Raw genomic sequence first — 10,181 nt, 5'->3', positions numbered from 1 at the left:
GCGGCTGGTGCCGGGGCGCCGCCTCTCGCCGCGGGGAGCCCGGCTGCCCTTGCGCTCTCTGCCCGAGCCTGTACGGTGCTATGCCAGCCGCCTGCCCGCGGGCCTGCCTTCTTTCACCGCGGCGCCCTCGGAGTAGAGCTGGGTGAGGGAGCTCACAGGGCAGCGTCTGAAAAGCAGCTAAAATAACTGTTCGCGGCAGAAACGGTCGGGTTTCTGCCTTCCTTCTCTTTAGGGAACTGGGGTTTTTAGCCCAAAGGGCTGCATGGGATTGGATCGGCCTACCGGTGTAGCTGTACAGTAGGTTGTCTCGCTGGGACTGTCAAAATCTCAGCAAATGAAATGCTGCCCTGTAGGCTAAAAGTTTGGGTTCCTTTTACGATTTCTTAGGTGACCTTGGTATTTTGGCCGTGGTCTGTAAGCATGCTCGAGTACCAAAATTATATTTAAAGCTTTTATTTGGGCCTTTGCCGCCAAAACAGAACCGATTTTTAATCAAATTGATTCTGCACATGCTCCTCTGTTGAGTAAAGTGGAAGATGGCAAACAGGTTTTGTTGGTTGGTAAAGGCCAGGAAGGAATTTAACATACTTTTAATTGGAGCGATGTGTCTTTTCAAGAAAAAGATAGTTCTGGTTTACTGTGAATATTTGAGATTTAATTCAAACCTGTGTTCATAAACTGCTTCAAATATGAATTGTGAAAGTAAACTTCCAGTCACAAATGGATTCTGGTTAGTGAAAAAGATGAAATTCTGCTGTTCTGGGAAAGAATCCCTGTGCATGCCTGTGTTATACAGGAGCACAGAGCTTTAAGCAGTGCTGCTCAGTCTGGAGATGTTAACGTGGGCTGTGAAAGCTGTATGGCTCTATTAAGTTACGTTGTCCTGAGTTACTAAATGTTGCATTTTGATAGGGCTCCACACCATGTGGAAGGCCCTTTATTCGTTGTGAATCAGTGTGAGGATCTTTAGCCTGCTTTCTTTGAGTCTCATGGATACACTTAAGTCTCAACTTTTTTTTATAATGTAGTAGTAATTGGGCATATAACCATAGATGGTGATAATTTGTGACACATCTTGTACAGTTGTGGGACAAGAAAAGATGCACACCACTAAAGACCTTACAGTGTAAGGCAAGCAACAACAGGTGTACACACAAAGATGGGAGAATACAAAACAGTAATTGGATGTTCTTTGTTAGTGTGACAGTGATAGCATCATGAAGAGCTTGTCACCAATAATTTTTGCAGAAATAACAGCAAAAAAGCCACAAAGTAGTTGAGAGACGTGTATAATTTTTTTTCAGATTAATTTTCTTGTCATTCTTACATGGGTTGATCTGTTTAATAATACTTTTTTCAACAGGTGCTCACAGAGAACTGAAATCTTGTTGCTTTTAGGTTTTATATTGTAAGGACTGAAACGTGTTCCTATCTAAAAGTGACAGAGATAGTGTTAATTCTATAAATATGAATATTGTGTAATTTTTTTTTTTTTACAAACCTTTAGAAAATCTATAAATATGAATATTGTGTAATTTTTTCTTTTTTTTTACAAACCTTTAGAAAGAGAAGTGTATGTAAACAAAGCACTGAGGAATATGGGCCATCAAGCTTTCTCTTTCACCATCTCAGCATACCATGTAGCTTTTTTGCATACTTGAAGGAATCCTGTTGGTTATAAAGAGCCCAGTCATTTTTCTGTGAGTCTGCTTTTCCTAAAAAATAAATTAAATAACAAAACCCTAGTTATTAGAACACTACAAGAATGAAGGTAAGAAGATCATCCAACTGTCTCCCTCAGTGTTATCCTTTACGCTTAAATTTGTAATGAGCTTGGTTAATGTCCACTTTCCAGCTACCGATTACATAGCTACAGGCTTTTTTCTATACAGAATATTCAGCATACACTACTGATTTCATTTGCAAGTTTGTTCCGTTGTTGTCGTTTAAAAGAATAAAGAAAAAAAACCAACCCCCCTCTCCAAGAGTTTTGAACGTAAAAACCTAGGGTATGGGCTGTATGTTTGTGTAGTCTGTGTCAGATAACATTGTAAGGATAGCGTGGTAATGTGTTGTAAGATGTGCTGTATTGGAAATCCATTGAAATGGTTGTCTTCACCTTCACTGTAATTCTGCAGAAGTATACACAAAGATTTTAGAGGGCAATGTTGAATTAACTGGATGATAGAAAAAGCAGAGAGTGAAGTTAAGTGGTGAATATGGCAATGATGAGTTGGCACGTTCCTTAAAATTTCAGTTTGAGGTATTATAAAGTTTAATATGAACCTATTGTGTCACTTTTAAAACTGCATATCGGGTCTTTAGACATTAATTGGATGCCACAGGAGTGTGTACTTCTATTAAACTCCAGCAGATCTTTGGCAAACAGTGTGATTTTTTTTTTTTTTTTTTTTGCGTGTGTGTTTTTGTTTGGGGTTTTTGTGTTGTTTTTTTTTTTTTAATGGGTGCTTATCATAGCATGTATTTTCCTTCTTTCTCATAGTTAGTCTCAAGGTCTCTGCTTCAGTAATGGAGAGGCCCTGCATATCTGCCACTTTAAGACAAGATACTGTGCCCAGTTTAACTGTTCCTGAGCTTGGACCTATTTTGTAGGAGAGTTGCTTTTTAGGAAGTCTTATACCTACTTGAAGTTTGCGTAGGTAATATCTTATTTTGTCCTGTTTCTATCACCAATTGGAGTATAGTTTCTAGGCATAGTGTATTAATTTGATAAGTACAAGTGTATATGTATGATTGCTTTATTTAGTTAAGTGGGTGTCAAGCGACCTTTCAGGACAAAATTGGAGATGTGGTATCTTTTATTATTCCAATTTGTGGGGTATGGAGAGAGGAGGGATAGACAAACTTTTGGGTAAAGAAATGCCTCCTTCAGGCACTGAAATCTTGCTGGATTTTCTGGTTTGAATTCTGTCAGCTAATCTAACAAAATATAATTTATGTCCAAACATACCCTGTCCTTTTGATCTTCTTAACAACATGGCTACAATGTCAGTGCCGCTGTGTAAGTGGTAATACCTAATCATATCTGGATAAAATGTACTCCTTCAGTGTACAAGTGGGATTTTTTTTTTGTTGTTTCCTAATGCATCTGTCATTCTGATATCAAATACTAATCTTGTTTTCATTATGATTCGTGCCACTTAGATTTATATGGGGAAGATTAAACTTGCTTATTCTTATTCAGAAAATGCTTATGGCCATGACTTACTAAAAGTTGGAAGGTCAGTTACTGGATTTCTGTTATATCCTCAAGCTAGTTTTCCAATGACAGCTCTTATGGTCTGCTCTTGTCAACAGCCAGATGTCTGTAGTGTGTTCGTGCACTCTGTATTTCATCTGTTCCTTTCTTTTCATGAGCATGGACATGTAGTAGCACTAAACACTTCTAATTTCAAAACTCTCTTACGACCGTTTTTTTTCTTGCTTTTGGCTAACTTGGTTGGAGAGGACATATGTTTCTTCTTTTCAAACTCCCCTATTGGAGCTACCTTGTCAATTTATGTCAATATCCTAGTGATGTCCTATTTCCGTGACTTTCAAGTTTTCATAGCTCCTTGAGAAAAGGAACAGCTTTGAGGCAATATTCTGTGCATTGTGGATCTGGCTCTTTGCATTTCTTCATTTCCCTTCACTCCAGAGCTATGATATAGGAGGATTGCTGCCTCTTCCAGCATTTGGGTCTGCTATATTTAGACTGATGTAAAGAGTCTGGTTAAATGCATCTAGAGTGATTCTGAGGTCTTTGTCCTGCAGTCCCCAGATCTGGGAGCAGGATGTGGATGTACTCAGGTGGGACCTGCCTGTAGCAAGTATTCTTTATTTGCTTAACCTCTGTGCTTCACCTTATACATCAAGTACTAATGCTAGCCAGTTAAAGTTTACTTGCTGTTTAGGAACCGATAACCTTAGTCTGCTTCTTTCGTGTCTTAGTTTGGTCTTTGACTTTCATCAACAGCTCCCTCAAGCCTGCTGTTCTCTGACCTGTCCAGATGTCTCTGAAATAGCCTGTCAGGAGTCTTGACATGGGACATTTTGCTGAGGGAGATTAGAGAAAATGGATCTGTAATGAGAAAAAAACCCCATTAACTATGGTTTGAGACTGCTAACTTTTAGCTTATATCACATGCTCTCTCCCGTTTTCTGTTGTAGGCCCTGGCATTTCTGTGTTAGCTGCAGCACCATCTGTGTTGCAGCAGCACCGCCAAGTTCATCATGCGGTGATCCCTCATGGAAGAAGTGGACGATCCTCTGTTAGTGGCATTGTGGCCACTGTCTTTGGGGCTACAGGTTTCCTAGGACGATATGTTGTCAACCGTTTAGGTAATGTTCCACAGCAGCACTAATTAAAAAAAATTAAGTGTTTAACAAAACTGTAGTTTTTCTTCAGGTTGCAGGATAATTTAGAAGTCTCTGGCATTTTGGATCTTAAACGTGTTTTGTGTGAGACTTTCATAGTGTTTGGCCTGCTAAAGTGCCAAGATGTGACGGTGAAAACTGGTTTAATCTAGGAAATTTAGAAGCTTTTGAAGATTGTTAAAGTCATTAAAATAAGTCTCCTTCAAGTACTGTTTTTCAGTCTGTAAAATGCAGATCTGAGGAAAGGTACAGCACGTATTTGATTATTCTGGTTTTGGCCTTATTAGGAAATTTTACTGAAATGTTTGCAGGAATTTGATTGGAATTCTTTAAAATTGCCCGTTTGAATTTAAGTTTTAGAAAATAACTCTTGCTTTTTTTTCCTTCTGCTTTCCATGCAACTTAAAAAAAGCAAATATCCTTAGATGTGACACATTTTAGGTAGTATACCATGTTTATAGCGCACGCTGTGATTTTTTTTGTTGTTTGTTAACAAGCTTCTTGCAAGCTTCTGTATTTTGTCTCACAAGCCCAAATACTCAAATATGTCCCTGCTTAAGAATTCCAATGATGTAGGTTCAAAAACTTACTTCTATTCTACTTTTAGCTTTGCAGATAACTATTCAAGATATCTATGTGTATTTGTTGTGCTTTAATGCTAGGGAAAAAAGGAAGTGTTGTATATTCAGAAGTTCATGTACTTAAAGTTATGTAGTAGTTTGAGATAAATGAAACTTTTTTTTTAACTCTTAGGTCGCATTGGATCTCAAGTAGTCATACCCTATCGCTGTGATCAGTATGACCTTATGTATCTGCGGCCGATGGGTGACCTGGGGCAACTTCTCTTCTTAGTAAGTCTTTTGCTTTGGCTTTAGATCAAATACAATACCATTGCTATACAAGGAAGTCTGTTAATCATTCTCAAAGTCAGAACTCCAGCTATTGTTTAGCCTCTAAATGGAAATGGTGTGAAAGAGCTTTCTTTGATTATGGCTATTTACACATTATCTCATCTTTTTCCCATTTGATGCTCTGGTTACAGGAGTGGGACTGTAAGGACAAAGACTCTATCCGAAGAGCCGTGGAACACAGCAATGTGGTCATTAATCTGGTTGGAAAGGAATGGGAAACAAAGTAATTTTCCTTTTTTTTTCCCCCCCGCCCCTATATAGATAGATTTGTCCCAGGTATTGGACATTGTAGCCACGTTTTACAGCGTGTGTACAGTATGCAGTGACACTGACATTATTCTTGGCTTCTATGAAAAGGCAAACCTGAAATTTTGCATATAAAAGTTCTTCCATTTCTTTAAATGGTTAACTAGAGTCCTGGTTATGATCTGCTCTTGAAAAGTGCATTCTTTCTATAATTTTCTAGTGTACAGCTTTTGTTCTGTCAGAGTTCACTGTGCTGCTTTCATACACCTTACAGATGTTTCATGGGTGCCTTCCTATAGCTGACAGAGGCTCACCAGTTTCTGTGAGCTCGTATTTACATTATTACAGAAGTGGGCTTTTGTCCTGTCGCTTTGGCATAGTGATGAATTGTAGCCTGCTAGAATAAGCTATGATCAAGCTTTTCCTATTCTCTGGTAAATGTTAATAAACAGGAATAGCTAATGGAGAGTCCCTAAGGTTATGATTAATAACATCATTCCTTGATAGAATTTTGGCACAGACACTATTAGCTACATAAGCATTTTTTTGTAATGTTTTTTAAAAATAGTTCCTTTTTGAAATCTGTTTTAAAAAAATCCCATGTTTATTTTAGGTTAAAAGTACCTGTAATATCCTCTTTTTTTTTTTCGTGTGTGTGTGTGTGCGCAGTTATGTCCACTTTAATTAAAGCTTTGTGCAGAGCTGCCAGGCAAAAACTGATTAGTTGTGTGGTTTGCCTTTATACAGTACATAATTTTGCTATCGTAGTAGACAGAAACAAATGTAGATATCAGTTTCATCTGTGTTTACAAGCCTAATGCCTTTGTTGCTCTTTTTTTGTGAACAGCCATTTGGTGTTCAAATTGTAGAATTAGTAGTCAAATTGTATTAATAGAATAGAATTAGTAGTCTCAAATTATACAATTATTTTTCCTAAAATAGGTGCTTGCCAATAGACACACTATTTCAGCTGTTTCTTGTCTAGTCAAGTATTGTACATAACTTCTGGGAGACACTTTGATTTTGCATTCAAATTCATAGAGGTACTTTCTTTTTCTGATAGTCACTTAGGTCCTTGTCCTACTGTTGGAGTCTATAACATAATTTATGTGGGGAAGAGCCCACCAAACCTAAAGTAACTTCAGTCTTGTGCATCTGACAAGGGTTTTTGGTTCTTTTTATATCTTCTTCAGACTTCGGGATATAGGTAAAAATGTACAAACCAACCTGTCAAGATTGTTTTGTACTGTTACTAAATTATGAATGTAAGAGTTCAAATGCTTATTGCTGTCAAAACAGAAGAAATTTCTTTGTAATGTGGGAGTGAGGGAAGAAAAGAAAGTCTGTACAGTTGGCCCAAAGACAATGTAATCTCTTTGTCTTTCAGATATGTATTTCATGTGTACTTCCCCCTTTAAAATTTCTGGACTCGTGTAAAAAGTATGATTTATATAAGGGAGGGTTTCTTTGTTATTGAAAGGGAGTGTGAGGACAACAAAAAGTTTCATTCTAGTTAAAAATGCCCAAACCTTGTCACTTTGGTCAGTTTCAACAGATTCAAAAGCAGAGGAGTCTTGGTACATGTTATTACCCCTGTGTTGCACAAATGTTCTTATTATGTATTTTATACATGTTTGTATCAATGGCGGTGCTGGAATCCTGAGATAAAATTCTATGGTCTGTTAAATACGAGGTCAGACTAACCATTGTAATCATCCCAAAGTCTATGAAAAACTTAAGCAGGGGGAAAAAAAAAAAGTAAGATTAGAAGTAGAGATCAGTCAAAAAAAGTAAAGCCTGCCATTAAATACTTTCCTCCTTGCCTAGTATTAGTGTACAGTCTCATCTGTGTACACTATGTTGTTTGAAAACTCCATAGTTACAGGAGGGATGTTGTTTGTTCTTGTGTGTTTCTAAAATCTATTTTTGTGAGTAGAACAGGAGTGATGGTTCCCAGGATCAGATTAGTTATTGAAGGGTCAAAAATAACTTTTTATTTTTAAGGCTTTCTTTAGACTCCAGTGGGATCTGAAGAGCTGTGGGAGTAGATAAGGACAGAGAGAGAGGCATTTGGACAAGATGTTTGTTACCCAAAGCAAATGGAAAAGATGGAGCGGGGTGCTTACAAGGACAATATAAAGACATGAGAAGCCAATTCTCTTTCTTGTAGTCTTGGGATAGTTGGAAAGAATTTTGGGATTGTTGCCAGCCTATAGTGTCAGTTCTGCTTGGAGACAGAGCTTCCGTATTGTTCTTGATCAGATGCCAAACTAGATTACAGTCGAACCCCCTAATTTAGGCCCCTTGAATGCCATAAAGTGAGTGGAGTTGTTCTTTCTGCATGCTTCTCCTTGAAGTCCCTTACAGCTGCTATGAAATGGTTCTAACTGTTCTGTCAATGTAAACTTTTCCATTTGCATAAACATCTGTGTGTTCTTTGGTCTGTTTTTGTCCACTTCCCCAATGCCTAGCATTGGGGACCCTAGCTTAGGCTGCTCAGAATTTTTGAGCTCCTTTGTAGTGTAATTGAGTGCATCAAATCAAGTCAAATTTTGAACAGGTGTTGTAAAAAGACAGCTTTGCTCAGATTTCAAGATGCAGCATTTAAAAAAAGAAAAAAAAATCTGTTTTCACTTGGGAAGAGTTTTCTATTTGTCACACACAAGTGGGCAAGAGAATTTCTCATACTGGTTTAATCTTAACAGGTGAAAAAGCACTAAAAAGTACTAAAGCTGTGATTGAAGCTTACTGTTGCATTTCACTTGCCTCTAGTTTTTATTATATGAAGAGTCCCTCATAAAAGGAAACTTTGTTTCTAACAAAGAGTGTCAAGATAGGTTTTTGAAATATATTCAAGTAATACGTAATGATTGCTATCTGGTTGGTAGGCAGCCGCTGTTGATTGCTCTTAAAGTAAAATTTCTTTTTTGCCTTATTTTAGAAACTTCAGTTTTGAAGATGAATTTGTAAATATTCCCACAAGTATTGCACAAATAACTAGGGAAGCTGGTGTGGAAACACTCATTCATATCTCTCACCTGAATGCTAGCATGAAGAGTCCTTCCAAATACCTCAGGAGTAAAGTAAGTCTGGAATCCTTTTGAATATATTTTTTGAGAGCCTACTTTTTTGTTGTTGTTGTTTTTTTTCCCAACTGGGTCTGTTTGAAGGAAATAAGTGTATGAATTTACTATGGAATGTTTTCTGCAGCTGAGGAATTTTTGAGTTACTGTGCTTATTGGAGCTAGAAATCCTCCTTAGTACTTCATGTGCTTTGAAGGGAAATAGATCTTGTATTTCTAAAAACTTGTCCTTTCTTCTATCCTTGAATATCTTCGCATCTAAAATTACTGTCATTAAGAAAGAGGAGCTAGTTTGATGGTTTGGGATCAGATATCAGGCCTAATATCTAAGGCTGGAATGACCTAACAAAGTAAGTAGTTGATGCCAAAATGAATGCTTCAAAGACAGATGAGTATCACTATTACCGGCCCTTGGATTGGGATTGTTACCTGCTCTTAGGTTATCTGCAAACCAGACGTTTGTAGTAGGTGCAGCTTAAGATGAGCTCAGTCTCTTAATAGTGCCTTTAATACTGCTTAATCATGTCCAGAGACCAGCTCCAGCTCAAACATTTGAAAAAAAAAAAAAAAACCAAAAACAAAAACAAAAACAACCTGGTTTTGGTATCCTATTATTTTTTTTCCTTATTAGGAGGTATAATTTTCTATTACTGATTTTCTCTTTTTAATATAGCTATTGTCCCAGTTTCAGGTATTTTTGTTTTGTTTGAGCTCGCTGTACTCTGCCTTGTCTTTAGTATAAAAATTTTTTAAAACCAGGGTTAAAATTTGGTAGCTTTCAGTGTGTAACAACTCTATAGGATAGTTAGGCCTTCCTGTATTGGCCAGTCCCATGTGGAAAGTGGATAGCTGCCACCGAAATTTCTAACTGTACTTAAGCAGTTCTTGGAGTGTTCTGATAATGTAAACCTTCTGTTTTCTTCCAAGCTCTGGTCTGACATAAGCAAGAGAAGTACTTAGGTTAGGCTTCTTTCTTTTTGAACTTCACTAGTGAGACTGTATTGTATCTCAAATAGAAGACGTGACCTACATGTTTATGGGACTTTTGGGATGTTCTGTGAGACCTTTATCTTAGCATAGCATCTCAAAGATCAAATGGCTCAGATATAAATAATTTTTGCGCTACTCATGGTGTCATTTCTTTCAGTGCTGTAGTCAGGATACATTAAGCTCTGAAAAGGCATCCTCTTCTGGTCTGTTCAGAATGGATCTAATGAATGTGTTCATTTTAATTGAATGATAGGCTGTTGGAGAGAAAGCAGTGAGGGAAGAATTTCCAGATGCTATAATTTTGAAGCCCTCTGAGATGTTTGGGAGAGAGGACCGATTTCTCAATCATTACGCAAGTAGGTATTCTTGAAATAATAAAACCATGTATGATTTGTATACGTGTCTGTAGAGAACAGAGGGGAAAATGTGATTTGCTTTTGAAAAGCAGAGAGGTATGTTTTTATCAGAAATGTACTGTATTTTGTTAGCTGGAGGTGTGTTATGGGAAGCATAATAAATTTTCATCTCATGACTGAATTCTTTCTGAATCTAGTTAGACTGTGCTGTTTGATTT

At 37.4% G+C, this 10,181-nt stretch overlaps 1 protein-coding gene across 1 annotated transcript in view; it reads left to right on the top strand.

Moving 5' to 3' along the window:
- Positions 1-10,181, top strand: part of NDUFA9 (NADH:ubiquinone oxidoreductase subunit A9) — a 25,203-nt gene that overhangs the window by 4,665 nt on the left and 10,357 nt on the right. Inside the window, exons 2-7 of the mRNA XM_019474441.1 lie at positions 14-142; positions 4,171-4,341; positions 5,131-5,228; positions 5,420-5,511; positions 8,476-8,617; positions 9,861-9,963. Coding sequence (XP_019329986.1) covers positions 14-142; positions 4,171-4,341; positions 5,131-5,228; positions 5,420-5,511; positions 8,476-8,617; positions 9,861-9,963 — 735 coding nt within the window. The remainder of the gene's footprint in view (positions 1-13; positions 143-4,170; positions 4,342-5,130; positions 5,229-5,419; positions 5,512-8,475; positions 8,618-9,860; positions 9,964-10,181) is intronic.

This window comes from Aptenodytes forsteri, unplaced genomic scaffold (assembly GCF_000699145.1).
Source record: "Aptenodytes forsteri isolate BGI_AS27 unplaced genomic scaffold, ASM69914v1 Scaffold73, whole genome shotgun sequence".
Lineage (NCBI taxonomy): Eukaryota > Metazoa > Chordata > Aves > Sphenisciformes > Spheniscidae > Aptenodytes > Aptenodytes forsteri.
Note: the sequence above shows the minus strand (reverse complement) of the source record. Positions and strands in the feature narration are given on the sequence as shown.